This window comes from Fistularia commersonii, chromosome 8 (genome assembly GCF_037954325.1).
Source record: "Fistularia commersonii isolate RoL2024-O1a breed Wild chromosome 8, RoL_Fcom_v1.0, whole genome shotgun sequence".
NCBI classification, from domain to species: domain Eukaryota; kingdom Metazoa; phylum Chordata; class Actinopteri; order Syngnathiformes; family Fistulariidae; genus Fistularia; species Fistularia commersonii.
Window position 1 is genome coordinate 2,581,056 of NC_141291.1, and position 22,723 is coordinate 2,603,778.

Below are 22,723 nucleotides of genomic sequence, written 5' to 3' on the forward strand. Positions count from 1 at the left end.
AACAGCATTTATATTCGCCGTCGATGTTGATAAATGGATTAACACACTCTTCATTGAAACGTTGTGTTTCCATGAATCGACGAGGTCAGCACTACCGCCTTAAAGCAAGAAGGTCCCTGTTTCAATTCTGTTTGGAGTCTGGTCAAATGTATAGTTTCACCTCAGCTGCTGGAGGATTGTGTTTATATTTCATATATTTGATGTGAGTGTTGTAATGGTTTCCTGCGAGACCGAAATTCACCCGTGCTTCTGGTCCCTGGACACAGGTGCGCCTCTACATGGACTGTGAGGAGTTCCACCACGTCGCCTTCAAGAGAAGCCCCAAGCCTATCGTCATTGAGAACATGTCAGGGATCTTTGTGGGGAGCGCCGCCTCCTCAGGCCTCATAGCATTTAACGTAAGTACAAGACTAACTTGCCACGCGTGCCACGCGTGCCACCGTGCGTATCGTAACTTGTATGCCCGTCTGCAGAAAATCGAGGGAATTTGACAGTCGAAGCTCGGAGTGAAATGATTCGATTGATCTGAAAATGAGAAACGTGATCGGCACCACAACTGATGTACGTTCTTTCATTCGGTTCTTGTAGCGTCTTAACGACCGTGACACTCTCCACCGTGTCCACCTCTTGTTGCGCACAACACGAGCCGCTTTCGGACAGAACAGAAGCTGAAGTTTTGTTCCAGGAAGTAGCCTCCTCCGGGGGAACGTTCTAGTCCTGTGAGCAGTGAGCGACCATGGTTGGAACCCATGGACGCCATGGAGGTGGAAGCTGCCCCAGCATTCACAGAATAATAACCATGAACTATCAGATGTGTTTTTATGTTCCCCCTGCACTGCTTCGCCATGTGAAGAACCCCGTTAGGTGTTAGCTAACTCCGCGCTTATACTGGAGAAAATGTTAATGTTCCTTTGCGAGCTCTGGAAACCCTTCTGTGGCACAGCAGGCTAGAAGACTACATACTTTTACAAAATGATGCCCTGTGATCTGCAAGAAGCATCTTCTGATGGACGTGTCTTATGAGTTTATCCCAATCACAATACATCACATGAGTTCCCAAGGAACCACGAAGAGACCCTGCCTCGGATTAGGGGCTAAAATGATTCTAGGAACTGAGGTTCACGCGCCCTGGTTCCTCTGCTCTCCACATGCATGAAAAAATGACCAAATTCCTCTAAAGCTAAAGCTATATGAACAGCAAAAAGGGGCAAAACATGTATGACTTTACATTTCAGACCTGCTTGCTGTGTAGCATTCTTGCATTCATCGAGGGAGCCGGATAAACGGGTCGATGCACTTAAAAGCGTCAGCTTGTCCCGCGAGACCTTATAAATGACAAAGTGTGATTGATTGAATGGAGTTCAGTGGAAGACTTAATAGTGGTGCAGCTGCTAGAACCCTCGCCAGACCTTTAGAGTAAGCAATGCATCGCGGGCGAACAATGGAAGCCGTATTTTGGTTTTTTTTGTAGTTCGGTTTTACATTGGACGATGCTCCTGACATGACCCTTCACAGTTATCTGGGCTTTGAGACCAGCTCAAGGAGAACCAGCTGCAGACAGTGGACATAAAGAAGTCAACAATGCAATGGAGAGGCTAGAGAAGAGTCGGAGGAACATGTGCAGGCAAGCTGGAAGAGGTGAAAAAAAAGTGTCAGAGGTGATAAAAGACTATCTCAATGAAAGTAAAGGTGTAGAAGGCGGAAGCGACGGCAGCAGTTTTGTCTGGACACTTCAGGAGAAGACGGGAGGAAGAGCTTTAGAGGGCGAGATGAAGAGAAAGAGGTTTCTCTTTGGGAACGAGGAGGATGGAGAGGATCAGGAATGAGTCCATCAGAAGGGCAGAACATGTTAGATATTCTGGAGATAAAGTCACCATGAGATGGAGGGATGGTGAAGACCTGGGTAGACGGATGCTGAGGTTGGAGATTATGGACAAGAGGTCTGATAAATCAAATCCATTGCTCTCGTAAAAAGGGAAAAATTCTAATAACCGCACAAAATGTTTAGATGTTTCCCATATGATTCGTCCCCACCGCTATCTGGATGGAATAAAAACAGGAACATTTCATGCGCGTTCAATAAAAAACCCAGCGTGCCCAATGAAACCTTTCAATGCTTGTGTTTTGAAGTCACATTGTGACTTTGCTCCATTTATATTCATCAAAGGTCACATTAATGCAAGGCAAGAAAGTACAAGATGTCTCACTTTCAACACGCCACCATGTTCCCATTGCTTTTTTTTTCTCCCTCCATTAAGATTTTATTGGAAAACTCTGAAGAAAGTTTCAAAGAAATCCCGATGAGCCAGGCGGTGGGAGCACATGTTCAGGATGTCTTGTTCTCCAAGGGGAGTCCTTCATGTTGCCGGCACAATCTATCAAGCGTGTTGTTCCATTCTTTTTTTTTTTAAACGGACTTTGACGTTTTATGTGTCCACGTCGAAGGGGGAGCGCTCGTTTTCTCCGCCGGCCCTTCTGATCTGCCGTCTCTTCGGCATCTCGGCGGCTGCTCGAATAGAAGGGGGCCCCCGTCGGGCTCAGCAACTCTGCGTCACGACAACAGTGACAACTGCCTCTTTTGCGCCGTAGGAACGTTTAATCGTTCCTAGAACATTTTCAGGAACTCTGTCATAGGAACCAGGGACCGTGGACCTCAGTTGCTGGAGCCATTGTAGCTTCTACTCCCTTCCATAGGAACTCATGTTATGTAGGTGTTCAGTGGAAGTCATTAGCAACGGTCATGGCCAGATACTTCTTGGGGACTTCACATTGCTGTTTTTGAAACTTGCCGTGGTAGCTGGTCAGATGTTTTCTTGCATCAAAATGGGCGGAAGTAGTGAGAAATGGAGCAATGAAGAGGTCCAAGCTCGCAGCAGGCATGTCTGAAATGTAAAGTCATACATGTTTTGCCCCTTTTTGCAGTTCATATAGCTTTTTTATGGCAGGTCATATTTTTTGGGTGTGTGGGTCATTTTTCCATTCATGTGGACAGAAGAGGAATCAGGGGGCATGAACCTTATTTCCTAGAAACATTTTAGCTCCTAATCTGAGGCAGGGTCTCTTTCCATAGGAACTCATGTGATTGGTATCACTCATAAGCCACGCCCATCAGCAGATGCTTCTTGCAAGACCACAGGGCGTTCTTTTAACAAAAGTACATAGTCTTCTGGCCTGCCGTGCCACAGAGGGCTTTCCGGGGCTCGCAGAGGAAATTATGCATCAACATTTTTGCCAAAATAAGTGCAACGTTAGCTTATGGCTAACAGGGTTCTTCTCACGGCGAAGCAATGCAGGGAGAAGATAAAAACACTTCAACCATCTTATAGTCCCAGTTATTATTCCATGACCGTGCGGCAGCTTCCACCTCCATGTTGTCTTCTTCTTTTTCTTCTTCGATGGCTTTTTCATAGGTCGAGGAGAACGTCACAGACGCTATCATCACACCTACCCTGCCATGGTCCCTTACTGCTCATGGGGATGCAAAATTCAGAGGTTCCCCCCGGGGAGGAGGCTACTTCCTCAGTTCTTTGAACTGTTATTCTTGGAAGCAGCAAATGTGGTGACTTTGCATCGACATCGGACTTTTAGGTCAACAAACGAGAGAGCGGTTTCGACTTTGAACAAAAATGTTAGCATGTCATGTTTCTTTAATCATCCTGTACACCATCATTTCTGGACTATAAGCTACTTTTCTCACACGCTTTGAACACTGCAGCTTAAACAACAATGCGGCTAATTTATGGATTTTTTCGAGGGGCTAACGAGCTTTACATCGCTAAAAACATTTAGCCTCGTCGCAATGAAATTCACGTGAAATTCACGTGAAATTCTTAGGCCGCTCACAGAGGAAGACGACTTTTACAATTTTGGCACGCGGAAGGAAGACCTAGATAGCGATCAGCTGCGGAAGGACGAAGCATTTTAAGTTAAAAAAAATTGTTTCAATGTCGCCCTAGAGACCCTACAATTGTCGTGCTTCTACTCTCCATATGCGCTTTCACCCAAAAGACATTTTAATTCCCTTTAACCGGTGATGAAATGGGTTTTAAAATATCCACCAGACCGGCCTGCATCCCACTGGATTTGCAAATACACACATTTCCCTTCAGATACTTTTGAGGGAACGTTTTAGCACACAGGCTTCGGCGCTGCCTCGTGTCAAACATCACCGCCAGAGGTCTGGAACTCCCAGGAGCTGAAGTTCCTCCATCTGAGGACAATCTTTCTCTTTTTCCCCCCCTGCACTTTATTTTCCAACTCCCCCGCTCCTGAGAAAGAGGACCAGTTGTGAGCGCCGGGTTTCCAGCTGTTCGATGTTTGAGCTGGCAGCTCCGCTAGCGATCCTCTATCTCGGCCCGCGGAGAGGAATAACAGCTACGCAGCGGCAGCGCTAGCGGTAGCTTCTCACACTCAAATAAACATCTCCTCACACACGCGTCTCCGGTCACACACTCCATCCCGGCGTGCTGAAAAGATGGTTTCTGCCTGTGCGTGTTGGAAGGTTGCCGTCCTTCCTAAACGGGAGGTTGGCGGTAAAATTGGACACACTGAGCCTCCACAGACGCTCCCCATGGCGGCGGCGGCGGCGGCGGTGTGTGTGTGAGCGGGTGAATCCAGTGTGAAGCGTTTTGAAACTGCGAGGTGTGAAAGCGCTACGAGTTGAGATCGTAGCTCTCAGTTTAGCAGCGGTTCGATGGTGTTACTTCTTCTTGTACGATGAAAACTGCTTTTTAAACACATCTACTATTTGGATTATGATGTTGAAGATCATCACTGATGATATCTTTTATAATTCATATTCATATCAGTATTAATATTGTGTAGTTATCATCATTATCATTATCATTACAACTCATGCTAAATACTGCTAATAGAACATTTCTATTAGTAGTATTTAGCATGAGTTGTTGTTTTATTATGGGATATGAAGTTAGTTGGTGTGAGAGGATGCAGAGGAGAGGTTTGGATGCAAGCAGGTAAATGGCTGCCAGTTAGATGGATGCAGATGGAAAGGAAAGGAGCAGCCGAAAGGGAGGATTATTATTATTTTGATTATTATTTGGATATGCGATCATTGTGATATTTTCAGATTGTGATTATTATTGCAATTAATATTATAATTAACATCATATATAAATTGATAGTAATATTATATATACCAATATTAACATTATTCATATATTAATATTAATATTATTTACATATTAATATTAATTTTATTATTGAGATGATGAGATGATGAGATACTTGATGATCCCATGCTTGGGAAATTGTTTCGCAGCCGCAGCAGCAGCAGTGACAAGCTAAAAATGCTAGTAAAAAAATAAAGAAATATGGTAAAATAATTGTGTAAAAGTGTAATGTATAATCTAAAAAATAAAAAAAGATCCCTCCTTATTTACCAATATAAAGGAATAAATTATCATTATTATTGTTATTATTATTATTATTATTATTCTTATTTTTGAGATGATGAAATACTTGGGAAATTGTTTAGCAGCAGCAGCAAAACATACAATGACAAGGAAGTGACAAGCTAAAAATGCTAGTAAAAAATACAGAAATATGATAAAATAAATGTGTAAAAGTGCAACATATAATCTAAAAAATAAAAAAGGTGTCTCCTTATTTACCAATTCAAAGGAATACATTATTATTATTATTATTATTATTATTATTATTATTATTATTGAGATAATGAAATGCTTGGGAAATTGTTTAGCAGAAGCAGCAAAACATACAAAGACAAGACAGAGACAAGTTAAAAAAACAAGTCAAAAATAAATAAAATAAATCAACTGTGTTAAAGTATAAAGTATAATCTAAAACAAAATCTTCTGTTATTTACCAATATACATGAATACATTATTATTATTATTATTATTATTATTATTATTACAGCCCAGTGGTCTGTAACCCATATCCAAGGACGCCACACCATTTAAATCAAGCATGATTTTTTTCAATTTTTGTTTGTTTCATTGTACAATATAAACAAAACACCTCACTCTCAGCTCAGAAAAATGCAAATTATGACTTTAACCGTGGGTGTTTGTTTCTTCTGTAATGTAGTTTGTCCAATCTCATATCAACAAATTGTACCGACTCGTCCTCGAACCCGTCCGATCTCCCGCCGTCTCCTCTCCTTTGCGAGCTTTCTGAGCGTCGCGTGTTTGCAAAACACCGACCCAACAACCACCTGCGGCCCAAAAATCCCCATTTTAAAAACTTCCTGCGTGTTTCACCCACATTGTAAAGTAGGGAACTCGCAATTTCAAATATAAACTGCGGTTTCGTCGTTCCTCCCAAACTGACTCATCCCTCCCTTCCCTTTTCTCACTCGCTAACCGCATTTGCATCTCATGATTCTTTGCTTCATTTCATTAAAAACACGTGTCATCCGGCCCCCGCGGCACGATAAACTTGGCTGACTTTGCCTTTGGCAAGTTTTTTCTGCACAACCGCGTACACAACCTCCCTTTGATAACCGTCCGAAACACAGAATACTCCTTTATCGGGGAATGCAAACAGCTGCTTGTGTGATGATAGTCAGCGCGGTCGGCCCACCCATCCATCAACGTCTGCGGCGCTGGTCTTCTCCGGCGGCCTCGGGTGACGCGCCGGTTCATCGGAGGTTCACCGTGGCGCTTTTTTTTTTTTTTTTTTTTTTTTTTAAAATTCAGAGTTTTGTCGTCTCACAAAAAATATGAACGTCAGATTATGATCCAGCGCCGGGTGTTTGTAGCCGGTGTGTGAAGGTCAGATGTGTTTTTCTGCTGCTGCTGCTGCGTGGGAAAAAAAAAAATCTCTGCACGCTTTTAATGAAATGTAATGATTGAGAATGAACTAAATGACCGTGCAGTGTGAAACACACACACACACACACATTCACACTCACACTCACACACTCTTTCCTCTGCTTCTCCAGGGCGCCATCCAGCAGCTGCTGCTGAAGATGGATACCTCGGCCCCGGCTGACCAGTGTGAGGAGGACGACCCATATGTGAGTGTTTATGACATCATAGATAAGCCTAAGTGTGTGTGGGAGTGTATGTGTGTGTGTGTATATGTGTGTGTGTTGGTGTGTTCAGACCAAACCTGAAGCTATTGCTCCCTCTACTGCTTGAATTGTGAACTATTCCAACTCCGTGTCCTGATGTTTGGGGAAGTTTCCTTGAGTCCTGATCTCCTCAGAGCCCCTCTGTCATCTCCACCGATCTTCTAGAGAGCAGGTCTGAGGACCACGTGAGGCTTCCGAGCCCGTATCTGATGCAGACGCTGGCGCGCTGCTTGAATATCAATGTCAAATTCTGGATATACAGGAAGATTTGCAGATTGAATGAAATGTAAACAAGCGGTTGTAGCTTCTACCTCCAAGCAAGAAGCTCCCTGATTGGACGCTCCACTTCCTGTGTGGAGTCTTCATGTTCTCTTCGTGTCTATTTTGGGGTTCCTCCGGGTTCCCCTCCCCCCCTAAATGTGCAGGAGGTTCATAGGGGACCCCAAATTCTCTAGACGTGTGAATGACAGGGTGAACGTCTGTATGTCTAACATACAAGTGAATGAGACAGTGAATGATTGCATGTCTCAAAATGATGTGTAAATGAATGAGTGAATGTTGTTCCCCAGGATAGGCAGAATGAATGAACGAATGAACAAATGAATGAATGAATAAATGAATGAACAAATTAACGAACGAACGAACGAACGAACGAACGAACGAACGAACGAACAAACGAACGAATGAATTAATGAAATGTTACCACTCTTGTTCTTTCTGTACAGTATCATATAATAGTCAGGTGAGGCAGGAGAAACTGTGCCTCACTTGCCAATCGTAAAAATTGGTTATATTTATCAGCGATTTGCGCTCATAGGTAAAACTTCACCCGTTTTAGATTGTTTCGCACTGAAAATGTCTGGATTTTTACATTTACTGTTCAAATAGTGAGAGGTGAGGCTGGGGACTTTCAAGCCTCAGCGTAGATTGCACAATGACGGCTGGCTGCCAGCATGCTCTGCACTGAGACCGTATTGCTCTCTCTGTATGTTGCTATTAAAATGTTTAAACTCATCTGCTATATGAACTACACTTCCAATGTACAGTGTAAATTGGACAACAACTTTATGTGTTTTACTAGTTTCTTGTGCTGAGCGATCATAAACCAGCTAGCAAGAGCCACTAAGTGAGGCACGCAGGTCTTCTGCCTCATGGTCGGGAAAGAAAGCTGAGATTTAAAACATAACCCGTTAAAATAAGCTACTCTGTAGGGTTCATCAACTGCGCCTCTCTGAAGAAGCCTCTTGGAGGAGGACTGACACGTCTTAATAATAATAATTTATACTTTATTAATCCGTCGAGGGGCAATTTGTTCTCTGCGTTTATCCCATCATGGATGAACCATGAGGTGTTGGCTGCCGTCGGCGTCGGGGGAGCAGTTTGGGCTTCGACACACTGGAATAGAATGTTCAATTCCAAAGAAGATTTCTCCACCTCCTGCGCCACGCCACCCCTATTTTTATTTCTTTTGAAGTAATTTATTCAAATGTAATTTGTAATATAATAAAGTTCATATTCTAATTTATTTCAAATATAATATAATTTAAATTTAAGTGCAAAAAGAAGAAATTCAAGTCCAAATATGAATATGAATAAAAATAATAATGGAAAAATCTTCTTGTTGCAGCAACTGGACTTGAATTTCTTCTTTTTGCACTTGAAGTAAAATTATATTATGTTAGAAATAATTTAGAATATAGAATATATTATATTAGAAATTATATTATATTATATTATACTATATATTATATTGTATTATATATATTGAATATTTTTAATAATTAATTTAAATCTAACTTCTAATATAATATTGTCTACATTCTAATTTATTTCAAATATAATATAATTTAAATTTAAGTGCAAAAAGAAGAAATTCAAGTCCAAATATGAATATGAATAAAAATATTCATGGAAAAATCTTCTTGTTGCAGCAACTGGACTTGAATTTCTTCTTTTCTTTCTTCTTGAAGTAAAATTATATTATGATAGAAATAATTTAGAATATAGAATATATTATGTTAGAAATTATATTATGTTATTATATATCAGTTGCTGAAACAAGAAGATTTTTCCATACATATTTTTATTTATAGTCATATTTACACATATTTAGTCATATTTTAATCATTTTTCATATAATTATTCATCCTGCATACCATCAGACTTTATTTTGATACATTTGAATATATTGCCCTATTGGAGAAAAGAAATGTTTGAAATTGTTTGTTTTTTTTCCTTCTCCTCCAATCCCGCGCCTTCATCAGCTCTGAGTTCTGATATAATTTAAATTTCTATCTATTTATCGACGTTCTGTCCCATCTCGTTATTCTCATGCCTGACTTTTTTTTTCCCCCACGATTTTCTTTACAGGCTTCGGGGTTCGGAAGCGGCGACGACGCCTACGAAGACATGGAGGGGAAAGATGAAGTGAAGAAGGTTGTGGAGGAGAGAGAATACACCATGGTGTGTGCACACACACACACACACACACACACACACACACACACACACACTGATTTCACAGGGGAGGTGTTGAAATAGAGCGGAGCTTTGCACGGGCAGACAAAACATTGAATTGGTATAAAACATGAATTATTCACATTTTCAAAAGAACCCTGTCCTGGAATGAGTGTGTGTGTGTGTGTGTGTGTGTGTGTGTGTGTGTGTGCCAGCAGAAGTTTACATTTCTACTTTCTCTTCCTGCAAAGGAAACAAAGTGGTTTCTGTGGACGGGACGTCCTCGAGCAAAAACCTGTTTAATTGATTTTTAAGTGTGTGGAAAATTATTTAAGATAAGATAGATCCATATGAATACAATAGAAAATTCAAAAACAGCAAAAGACATCCACAAATAAATAGACATCAGAGAGAATAACAACAACAATAGACATTAAGGGTGAAAACCAGGGTGAAAATATTGAAATTATCAACAAAAACTAAATGGTAACAACACAGAGTGACCATAGCGATGACAAAATTAAAATAAATCAACAAAAATAAGCAGGATGTGAATGGGTCGAGACCAACAAGGATAAAATAGACAGCGTAAATAGCGTTGGGTTCCTCCTGGTTCCTCCTACAGGCCGAAGACATGCAAGGTGATTGGTTCCATGTGTCTGTATGTGGCCCTGTGATTGGTCCAGGGTGAACTCCCGTCCAATCACAGCCTGAATAGGTTCCAAGGACTTTGAAAGCAGGAAAGACGCCCCTTGGAGATCCAATACCTGATGATTAAGTGCATGATTGGAAACCTCTCAGCGGAGTAAGCCTATGGCAGGGGCGAACAAGGGGCTAGCCTAGCGCTAACTATACACATTCTCAAAAAAAAAAGGAGCTTTTTAGCTTATTTCTTAGCAAAGAGAAGGCGTCCACCCTCCAGGATAGAAGTTGGAAGATGTTTCCACAGAAGAGTAGTCGGTGACTTCGGCCCCCGTTCTGCTTCTTTGAGGCACTGGGGACGACCAGCAGCCTTGCGTCTTGCGAGTGTAGGGTTCGAAGAGTTTTAAAAGACGCCAGATCACCTCGGAAATACCGCTTGGCTGCATGATTAGCGCGAAACGGTCAAGATGAGAAAACGACACGGTCTGAAAAGGAAATTCTGCTATCAGAAAATTCAGTAATTATGGAGTGAAGCAATCAGTCAAGATCAGTTTTCCCTTTTGCACCCGATCTGCCGTCACTCCCCTCAATGGCCGGGTCTGCGGAGAGACGGAAACAGCGACGTTTCCATTCTCCGATAATTAGACGGCTCTATTTAGCAACCGTCGGGGCGGAGGATGCTGTTCCATCACCCACGGGTCCTTCGCATTGTTGCTCAAATTAAATCATTTTGGTTTTTTTTTCCACCGGATCTGTCAAAATCTTGCTGAAGCCGGGTTTTCCGCGAGGTTTGGACGGCGGGTGGGATGTGAAGAACCTTTCAGGTCACAGAAGGAGTCCACAGTTTGGGGACAAAACCTCGAAATGTGCAGTACCTGGACTCAATCAGTACTCATTGGTGCTCGGAGATCTTTGCCTTCAGGCTCAGTTCCCTCCTCGCCATCAACCACTGGCCTGATCACTCTGGCCTCACTTGGGGGCCGCCCAGGTACCTGTACCCTCACCTGGAGCGGTACCTCTTTGGCAACCTGTAGGGTACAACACTGGGATAATTAAACATTTGGATTAGCTGTAGCCCGCCGGAGGTCAATCACGCCATCTGTGAAGAGCCGAGAGGCCGAATCCGAATGGCTTCCGTTCTGGATGAACTCCACTGTCTCCTGTCCATGCAGCAGAGTCAGTGCCAAAAAGGGGGGCGGAACTCGTATGCTTGTGTGTGCCAGATTGTAAGCTTCCAAGAAAAAAGATATTCATTTTATCATTCATTGATCCATCTATCTATCTTTCTATCCATCCATCCATCCATCCATGGATGTGTTGGGTGTGTTTCAGGAGCCCACCACCACCACCACCACCAGCATGCCGATCCAGGAGCCGCCGACCACCGTGTCCATGGGGTATGGAGAAGATTATGATGATGAAGATGCAAATGTGGATGTAGCTGAATCTTCAGGACAGAGGATGGAGACAACAACAGCCACAGGTAGATACTTGTGTGTGTACAGTTATAGTTTATAAGAATAAGAATAAGAATAAGAATAAGAATAAGAATAAGAATAAGAACAACTTTATTTATCACAAAGGAAATTGTTGTGCTAGAGTTTCAAGTAAAACATGCCAATAATAAATAATAGTAGGATAATAATAGTAATATAGTAATTATTATTATTAATAATAATATAATAGAATAATAAAGATAATAGATAATAATAATATTGCACACACACACACAGACATTTATAAAAAAAAAATATTAAAAAAAAAAAAAAAAAATTATCCATATATTCTATTGCCTACACACAGAACATTGTAGCACTTTTAGGGAAAACATTTCAGAACATGTGCCTGTTTGTGTGCATGTGTGTGTGCGTGTGTTTGTGTGTGTGTGTGTGTGTGTGTGTGTGTGTGTGTGTGTGTGTGTGTTAAGGTACTGCACAGATTTTCTTCTTGAACATGTTTTATGTCATCTGACACACACACACATTTCTATGGACTCAAATATTTAAATATATATATATATATATATATGTGTGTGTGTGTGTGTGTGTGTGTGTGTGTGTGTGTGTGTGTCTATATCTATCAATCTATAAATATATAATATATAATTTCCATTGGAGTGTGTGTTGGGTAAAGTAGTATTGCAGTTCACCAAATCCACCAGCAGATGTCACTCATGAGCTTCAGCTGCTCTCGGCGCCCACAGAATCCCTGACACTCATTTTAATGAAAAATAACTTTATACTTCAGTTAACAAACTCGCCTTTTCCCCTTTTGTTACAGAAACAACATCCTCTAAAGTAGAAACTACTGTGAGTATATTGTTGGTTTCATATTTTGGATCCAGGAAATTTCACTCTATTTGATGCATTTAACAATTTCTCAATCAAGGGATCATTGAAGTACATCTCATCATCATACTCAGAGTACTGGACATGAGTACTCACTATACTGGACATGAGTACTCACTATACTGGACATGAGTACTCACTATACTGGACATGAGTACTCACTATACTCAACATGAGTACTCACTATACTGGACATGAGTACTCACTATACTGTACATGAGTACTCAGAGTACTGGACATGAATACTCACTATACTCAACATGAGTACTCACTATACTCAACATGAGTACTCAGAGTACTGGACATGAGTACTCAGAGTACTGGACATGAATACTCACTATACTGGACATGAATACTCACTATAGTGGACATGAGTACTCACTATACTCAACATGAGTACTCACTATACTGGACATGAGTACTCAGAGTACTGGACATGAATACTCACTACACTGGACATTAATACTCACTACACTGGACATAAGTACTCACTATCCTCAACATGAGTACTCACTATACTGGAGATGAGTACTCACTATACTAGACATGAGTACTCACTATACTGGACATGAGTACTCACTATATTGAACATGAGTACTCACTATACTGAACATGAGTACTCACTATACTGGACATGAGTAGTCAGAGTACTGAACATGAGTACTCAGTATATTGAACATGAGTACTCACTATACTGAACATGAGTACTCACTATACTGGACACGAGTACTCACTATACTGAACATGAGTAGTCATAGTACTGAACAAGAGTACTCACTATACTTAACATGAATATTCACTATACTGAACAGGAGTACTCACTATACTGAACATAAATACTTGGAGTACTGAACATGTGTACTCAGTATACTGAGCATGTGTACTCAGAATACTGAGCATGCATACTTAGTATACCAAACATACTGCACATGCTCAGTATAGCAGTGACGAGCAGTGCCTCCCCTTTGTCGTCATAACAAAAAAAAAAAAAGCTGAAAAACAAATGTATAAATATTTGTCCATCGATGTACAATAGAAATGTTCTCGTACGATTCCAATCATTCTGATTAATTTTATTGCCGACGTCGCTGCAGTTTTCGTGTTTTCCCTGTTCCAATACAGCGGAAAGACGCCGAGTGAGGCAGCGGCGAGCTGAGCCTCCAGTCCAGTTTTGCGATCCCTCACAAACTAAACACTAAACGCTTTTGGATCATTTTTACGCACAATAAACACTGAAATATAACACAAAATGTACCGTCAATGAGCAAATTTAAAATCAAATGACATGTAAAGCAAATACAACCTATTTTTGGAAAGTAATCAAATGTTGTAGTTTCAATTAATCATTTTTTGGTGTTCACCATTAAAAATACTTTGCTGCGCCGAAACTTAAATGATGATTAATTTTCTGTGCAGCAGTTTTGGCGATGAATATAACGATAAGGTTTAGCAAAGGAGATCTTGTATTTTCTTAATTTTATAAAATGAATTTTTTTGAGTTTATTTTTACTCTATTTTTTCCTGGTTTTTTTTTCATCTCAGTATGGCAATTTTATCATTGGAAAAAAAAGGTTTAAATACTGCAAAAAAAAAAAAAAAAAATGCTATAGAATTATAAAATCGTTGGAACCGAATTATAAAAAAAAAAAAAAAAAAAAAAAAAAAAATCTGCAAAGTTGCGAGTGTGATATTTGGGATTTCTTGGCTGATGCTGAGTTTTGCCTCCAGGGGTGGACGGGGCAGAAAGGGGAGCGAGGCGATCCGGGCCCGGCGGGTCCCCCGGGGCCCTCCGGACCCCCTGGAAGAGCCTCGGAAGAGAGGGGGGAGCCGGGGCCCCGGGGCCCTCAGGGGCCGGAGGGACCGCAGGGACATCCGGGACAAGCTGGAACTCCCGGGAAAGATGGAGAGCCTGTGAGTTTTGACCCGAATCCAAACAACATGTCCGTCCGACGGGTGAAATAACGTTTATTCTCTTTGTAGGGAAGAAAAGGCGACGATGGAGCTCCTGTGAGTAAAGTTTTGGTTGCATTTTTTTTATTCTACTTTGCAGAAAATCACTTTTTTTTTTTTTCTTTTATTCTTTTTTTTTTTTTTTTTAATATGTGCCACGCTGACTTGTTTGTTTTTGTTTGTTTGTTTCCAGGGAGAGACGGGGAAACCTGGATTCCCGGGGCTTCCTGGAGATCCTGGACCCAAGGGGGACCGGGTGGGACGCGCTTTTCTTTTTTATATTTGCCTCAGTCTTTATTATTGAAATTTATATTAATGATTAATTAAAAATATTTCAAGACATAATCTAATATATAATGATAATAATAATGCATAATGCAAAAAAATATTAATAAATTGTTTCATCATAATGTAAAATATCATTATATGTGGTGTGATCCCTATAATGTATATTTATATATAATGTAATAATAATAATAATTACTAGTATTGTTATTGCTGTTGTTATTATTATTATGATAATAATAATGATAACGAGAAGAAGAACAAGAAATAATTATTATTGTACAATACTGATAAACAGATGTTTTATAATTTATATATAAATTATATATAAATAATATAATATTTTATAATATTTTATAATATTATTTATAATATAATATTCATTTATATGTAATAATAATAATAAAAATAGTAATAATAATGATAATAATTACTATTGGTTCTGCTGTTGTTATTATTATTATGAATAATAATAATGATAATAATAATAATTAGAAGCAGAAGAAGAAATAATTATTATAATACAATACTGATAATAATAACAATTAAGAGATGTTTTATAATAATTATAATATATAATACATGGTTTGTACAAATTAATAATATTTACTCATGACAGTTATTTATTGATACTGTAATAATAGTATATTAATATATATATTTAATAGAAAATATATGAATAATACATAATATTGATACATTCAATAATATTGGTGTCTTTAATCATATTATTTAATACTATTTTTATAATAATGTATAAATGTTATTGATAATTATTTTATAGATATCATCTGAAATAAAATATATATCTGTTCTCCAAAGGGTGACCCAGGTGCTGGAGAACCGGGTCCCCCAGGACCTCCAGGACCTCCAGGTCGCTTCAGCAAGTCATCCCTGTTTCCTGTAAGTTCACGAGATACATTTATTTATTTTGGAATTTATTGAAATTGGTTGGAATACGAAGTGACTCCTCATCTTATTTGGTTTTATTTTTTGATTTTTATTTTACCAGGAGGGCTCCGGCTATGAGGACTTTGATGATGCAGATCTGATCAGGGTGAGTGATCTTCATTGTTCTGCTGCATCAAGAAGCTTAAAATGATTCTAGATGTGCGTCATCACATAAATATATAGTTTCTCCAGTTTCCCGCCAATCTATAACTTCACTTTTATATCTAACCGTATATTACTTCACGTTTTTTGACGATATAAACACCCGATACCCTGATTTGCGCCATCAGGGGCCTCCTGGTCCTCCCGGTCCCCCGGGCCAACCAGGACCTCCGGGGTCCCCGTCCGAGGACCTGTTCCCGGGACCCCCCGGAGCTCCGGGTGCCGCCGGAAAAGACGGTGAACCCGGAATCAAAGTAAGTCCAAAACGTTTGCGTAAAAATCAAACCGATATTTTAGCCGATCAGAAAGTGTCTCGTGTCTCCAACCTATCGGAACGTTAACATTTTGCAACACGTCGCGATTAAACGTTGATGTATAAATGTTTACGTTTGGATGCACGTGTTTAGAATAGTGGACGCGTTGACTCACGATCCAGCCTCTTCTTCCAGGTGATTGAGGAGTGGTTTAGTGGCTCCGGCTCTTGGTCTGGTTCTGGTTCTGGTTCTGGTTCAGGGTCTGGTCAGGTATTAACACTTGACCAAAAAGGCAGTATCCCCCCCCCCTCCATACGCTTGATATAAAAATCTCCTTTTAAACTTTGCTCAGATGATACTCTGTGTGTGTGTGTAGGTGTGTGTGTGTGTGTGTAGCTTTTTTCTTTTTTTTTATTAAAATCACAAAAAAATATGAGGTCATATTTGAAAATGACTTGAAATGTGAAACTAAATGTAGAAAAGTGCACAGCAAAAAAAACTTAAAAGATTTGAATGATGTTTACTAAACCAGATTTCAGTATGTAATTGTACAACCATATGGTTTGGATAAGTTATGTGGATAGACAGTGAAATTAAAAGTATGTTTGATTATATCTAATAAGAGTATATTTAATAACAACATAATAATAACAACAACAACAATCATATGAAAAATAGAAATAATAATAATGATGATGATGATGATAATAATAATAATTATTACATTAATAATAATGATAAATATGATACCAATGGCAACAATAATAATATTTTTAATAATAATATAATTATTGTTTTTATTATTATTATTATTATTATTATTATTATTATTATTATTATTATTATTATTATTATTCTTATTATTATTATTGTTATTATTATCATTATTATACCCATGCATACATATATGTTTTTGCACCTGTCCACTGTTCGGTTGTGAATAATAATAAAACTACTACTACTAATATTAATAATGATCTAAAAACATAAGTGTATAATAATACAACTTATTATACAATTTATGATAATAATAATAATAATAATGATGATGATGATGATAATAATAATTACAATAATAATAATGATAATTATGATAACAATTGCACCAATAATAATATATTTAATAATAATACGATTATAGTTGTTGTTGTTGTTGTTGTTGTTATTATTATTATTATTATTATTATAATACCTATGCATAAATACCTATTCTTGCTCCTGTCTCCACTGCTCGGTTGTGTGTGTGGGTATATTGATGCGTAAAGCTCATCAATATGTGTGTGTGTGTTTGTGTGTTTGTGTGTCTTTGTGAGTGTGTGTGTTTGTGTGTTTGTTTGTGTTGTAAAAATAACTTTTTCTATTTTCCAATGAAAGTTCTCGCAAAGGTATAGCAGAGCTAACAGAGTTTTGTTGTGCTGCAGCATTGTTCGGGGGGGAAGATGTGCCTTTTTGTATAAAACGCCAGCTTCAATAACAGAATGAGTGGACCCAAATGTAATTTTCCTGTCATGAAAAATTCTTAAATGTTTCCCCGGCGCTTTACATGCAAACACTTTAACTGCAGACGAGTTGGGAAATGATGAAATAAAATATAGACGTGTCGCTTTCTTGCAGGGCGTCGATGGAAAAGATGGGGAACCGGGCGCAGCAGGAGAAAAGGGAGAAAAGGTGAGGCAGTTTTACGTTAATGGACGTCGCCGTTGAAATGAATTTGTTTTGAACGTCAAAACAAGTGAGACGGACCGAAAAGGTAAAAACGTTGAAAAGAAGAAGGATATCACAACCGTATTTTATTTAATTTCCCCAGCCTCTTTTTAGGGCTACAAGTTTGCAGGTATTATCTGCTGCGCAATTCAAGGGTTTAGGAATATAAAGAAAGTAAGAATAAGAATAAGAATAAGAATAAGAATAAGAATAAGAATAAGAATAAGAATAACTTTATTTATCCAGAAGGAAATTGTTGATCCAGAGTTACAAGAAAAATATAACAATAATAAATAATAGTAGAAAAATTGTATACAGTAAAAACCATAAACAGTAAACTGTAAAATTAAAAAAAAAAAAAAAAGAAAAAGGGAGAATAAGAAATATGAATAAACTATAAAGCGTCTTAAGTCTTTGGAATGCACAAGAGTATGAAAACTATATTGTACATGTAGGTGTTAGGAAATATTGTACAGCTATGAACATATATACAGATAAATTATTACAATTTACAGTAAGTGGGTAAGGTTTTAAAGATTCTATATATCAATTTCTTGGTCGGCTGTAAATCACTAATTTACAGAAAAGTTTGCCAAAGCTGCGTTCTCATAACGCACCGCAGTCCATATGTTTTGCTATTGAAGCATCAGCAGTGGACGACCGCTAACATCGTTATAAATGCAAAATAACGTATCGCAGATTTGCAACACAAATCTGTCCTTTGGTTTCGTAAGCAAAAAAAAAAAAAAAAAACGGGTCCAGAGTCGTCATAGTTTGAAGGGTAATTTGTTTTTATCGTCCTTTCATTGCTGCACAGGGGGAGCCCGGTGTGAGCGGGCCACCAGGACCAAAGGTAGGACATTAACGCGTTATTGCCGTCCTGAACTCGGCGATGATCCACCCGCGCTCGTGTAATGAACCGCTTCGCGCCGCATTAAACCCTTTGCTATTTTACACAGAGGGTTTGCAAATTTTGTGTGTTTGCACGAGTGTGCGGGTTTGATACGTGTGTGTGTGTGTCTCGCCCAGGGGGACCCGGGAACGCAGGGGCTGCCGGGGAATCCTGGATCCGAAGGTCACGAGGGGAAACCCGGTCCCAGAGGTCCGCCCGGCCCACCCGGACCTCCGGGTCCACCTGCAAAAGGCTACATCCTGGACTTGGATGTACTGCTGCTTTCTTTTAATACACAGTATTTGCACAATTTAAATCATTTAAACGTGTGCACATTAAAGTGGGCGTCTGGATGAATAAGTGAATTAATATTATTATAAGTTGAACCCTGTTCCTGCCAGAGTCCAGATTATTATTTTGAAAATTCTGCTATTTTTGGGGAGAAATTATTCTCCACTTGAGTTGTTGAGTGACCAAACGGTTATTCATTTGTTTGTTTTAGGCATCTGTGAAAAACTAGCACATTTAAACAAGTACGTCCTGCAACTGTCTTTCAGGACCATGAAATGTCAGGAATGAGAAATGACTTTGGAGCGGTGACGTCCAGAGGCCCACAGGTACGACCCGCCACAGTTTCATCAGTCTCTGATGATCATGATGATGAAAAAAAAAAAAAAAAAAAATTTACAATAAAAATAAAAATAAAAATAAAAATAAAAATGTAATAATAAATCATGAAATGTATAACAAATATATAATAAAATTATAAATGATAATTAATAATAAACAAAATAGTAGAAGTAATAATAGTAATGTCACAATTCAGGTTATTTTTATAACTGTTAGTATGATTATTATTTTTATAGATATTAATAATAAAGTTATTAAAGTACATCCCATCTCATCGTCTCAATAATAACAATAATGATAATAATAATAATGATGATATGTGAAAAAAATCTGAATGCATTGATTATCTCATATTTGAAAATTATTTAAAATTAAAAAAAAGGGCAAAGATATGAATGATGTTGATCAAACCAGATTCCAGTATTTAACATACATTATGTTGATTGACGGTGAAATTAAAAGTCTATTTGAGGTTAATAACAGCCACAACAACAATAATAATAACGGTAATAATAATATTAATAATGATATAATTTATTATTATTATTATTATTATTGTTTTTGTTGTTGTTATTTTCTAGCATGTTATGCTCTCATACATCATCAGAAAAAAAAAATTGTTTTTCATTTTCTCCTCCAGGGACCTGTAGGGGTGCCTGGACCTCCAGGACCGAAGGTAAGACAGCAGATAATGTGTGTGGACACACTTTGGGTTTGTATTTCCAGTTCTGGACGCACAGGAGGACAAGATGAGGGGGAACAAGCAACACATATAATTTGGAGAAGCCAAAAAAAAAAAAAAAGATTTTATGTTTTAGTTTTAGGACTTGATTCATAATGGAAAAGTTCTTCAGTTGCCCTGTAGTGACTCATTACTTTCATTAAATTGTCCAAATTCAGAAATATTTAATTTTGCGTGAAAGATTATTTTCATTTTCTACTTTTATCCCACAGGGTGAAGAAGGGACAAGTGGTCCTCCAGGAAAAGAAGGGCCAAAGGTGGGTGTACTTTCATATCCGGCGCATAAAAGTCTGCTTTTTTTATTTTTATTTTTTAAATAAAATTTATTTTTATTGATCTATTTTTTTTTAATTATTATTTATTTATTTTTCCCTCCAAAAGTTTGGTAAACTCGATTTTGAAAACAATATTTTCCCTGTGTCTGCGTGGAGTTCCTCCAGGTTCTCCAGGTTCCTCCTTCGGTCCAAAACAATCGTTGACGGGTGTGTTTGCTGTGAGCTGAGTTGCAGGATCACAGCTTCGAAAAACTGCACTGCAAAACGTGCTCATAGTAGCCATTAATCCTGACGTCCTCAATTTGATTAAAAAAAAAAAAATCAGCTCGAATTGTTTTATTAATTTGCTCCTGATTTTATGTTGCTGATCAATTTTTAATTTATTATTTATTGATTTTTATTTTTCACTATCGAATGGTTCAGTCGATCCAAAAATGTTAATAGTTTGAATAAGGATTGAATTTTTTTTAATTTCAAGCAAATTGATAAATCTTAAATCTTTTCTGTTACAGACTAAAAACCACCGTTAATAAATTTGATTTCTACTTTTTTTTCTTTTCTTTAATGTTAATTAGGGTACAATATTAGAGCTGTACAGAGAACAATTTTATAGACAAATTACACTATTTATATATTTATGTGTGAGACGAGGGGCAGAATATAATGAAGAACCACTAGCTTAGTCTACTTTATGCCACTATCAATAGAATTTTTCACTTTTTTGAGAACCATAATGAGGGTTCATTTTTATATAATTAAATTTATAATTTTAAATAATTTAATTTGTCATTTTATTTAATTTAATTTCTGAATTTATTTAATTTAATTTATAATTTTATATAATTTAATTTATGATTATAATTTATTGTTTAATGTAGACAGCACAAAAAAAAACATAAAGGGAAAAGGAGAGCGCAACAATGAGCAATGTAAACATCGGGATGCAAACCGACGAGTTTGTTTGCGAATTCGCGGTTCGATTTGTTTGTTGTTAGAAGCGTGAGCGAGTGAATGGTTGTGTGCCTCTGCATCATTTCTCTTCAACTCTATCTCTTGAAACAATGAAAGCATGGCGGTGTTGTACTTTGTTCACGCAGGGGGAGGACGGCGCCGAGGGCCCGCCGGGGGCGCCGGGACAGGAGGGACAGAAAGGAGACGAGGTCAGTGAATGAATCCATTTCTGCTAGACGTGTTCATTATTATCTGAGACGAACTTTGGATGCGGTGCGTTGAGCTTCATGGCTGGTGAGACACGCCTACCATGAGGCAGGGGTACTGCCTGCCTCACTTGATGGCTCTTCACAGCTGTTTTGTAATCACTCAGCACAAGCAACTGGAAACACAGATACAGTTGTTTACAAAAAACAATGTAAAAAAACAATTTAATAGCGAGATACAGAGACAGCAAGACGGTCTTAGTGCAGAGCATGCCGGCAGCCAGCCTCATTGCACAATCTACATTGAGGCTCAACAATCGGCAGCCTCACCTCTCAGTATTTTAATGGTAAATGTGAAAAACCAGCACTTTTGAATAAAAAAAAATAAAAATCTAAAAATGGTGAATTAAACTGAAAATACCTTCGTAGAGCAAATCACTGATTGATATAGGTTCGAGATGTAAAGTGTTTATTGTCACATGTACAGTGTAGAAACATGTTTCCCTGTACAGTGAACTTTGCTGTCCACAGTGCATTTGTGTATGTGCTGATAGGCAGAGTATAAACGTTATTATAAATATTATTAAAGGTGTGAATATGAACAGTGAAATAGAACAGTGGCAGTGCAATAAGATATTTGAGCACATTTTAATTTTTTTTTTTGTTTTCATTTGACATATTTTTCTTTCCAAGATTGGCAAGTGAGGCACGGCCTCTCCTGCCTCCCCCGAATGCACGTCACGGGTTGTGGGAATAGTGGGCGTACGTAACGTCAACATATATGAGCCTCAGACAAAACACGACGACACTTTAATCCGAATGTCAGAGTCTTTTCTGCTGGGGTTTCAGGGAAATCAATGACTTCCAACCATTTGTCCGTCCGTCTAGACAGAGATCTTCCATCATCTGTGAAATGCCCTGTCCTTACGGGGGGCTAATGCTTGTGTCTTAATGCAGTGTTTTAACAACAGACAAAACAGTGTTTTAAGGCAAAGCAGGTTCTAGTACCACTTTCTACCAAACTGAAGAATCGTTCGCAGCTAAAATCAAGAATCCTTATTGTCCTCATGCGATGCATTATGGAATTTAGATGGGTAGCTTTCGGCTTTGCCAGGCGCACACCGCAACGACCAACAGCTATATAGAGGCAACACTAGAAATAGACATAAACAATTCCGAAGCGGTGAAAATCTCAACTCCCCCCGGCCTCAGTC

The 22,723-nt window shown here is 38.5% G+C and overlaps 1 protein-coding gene across 2 annotated transcripts in view; it reads left to right on the top strand.

Moving 5' to 3' along the window:
• LOC147231589 (uncharacterized) overlaps nt 1-22,723 on the top strand; it is an 83,869-nt gene that overhangs the window by 44,290 nt on the left and 16,856 nt on the right. The window contains exons 5-23 of one of the 2 annotated variants that reach the window (XM_086150472.1): nt 267-398; nt 6,929-7,003; nt 9,431-9,523; nt 11,492-11,642; nt 12,440-12,468; nt 14,236-14,418; nt 14,488-14,514; nt 14,651-14,713; nt 15,565-15,645; nt 15,755-15,799; nt 15,984-16,109; nt 16,305-16,379; nt 17,724-17,777; nt 18,631-18,666; nt 18,843-18,977; nt 19,263-19,322; nt 19,976-20,011; nt 20,290-20,334; nt 21,450-21,512. In XM_086150472.1, coding sequence (XP_086006598.1) covers nt 267-398; nt 6,929-7,003; nt 9,431-9,523; nt 11,492-11,642; nt 12,440-12,468; nt 14,236-14,418; nt 14,488-14,514; nt 14,651-14,713; nt 15,565-15,645; nt 15,755-15,799; nt 15,984-16,109; nt 16,305-16,379; nt 17,724-17,777; nt 18,631-18,666; nt 18,843-18,977; nt 19,263-19,322; nt 19,976-20,011; nt 20,290-20,334; nt 21,450-21,512 — 1,509 coding nt within the window. The remainder of the gene's footprint in view (nt 1-266; nt 399-6,928; nt 7,004-9,430; nt 9,524-11,491; nt 11,643-12,439; nt 12,469-14,235; nt 14,419-14,487; nt 14,515-14,650; nt 14,714-15,564; nt 15,646-15,754; nt 15,800-15,983; nt 16,110-16,304; nt 16,380-17,723; nt 17,778-18,630; nt 18,667-18,842; nt 18,978-19,262; nt 19,323-19,975; nt 20,012-20,289; nt 20,335-21,449; nt 21,513-22,723) is intronic. The other variant, XM_086150473.1, reaches the window with a different exon arrangement.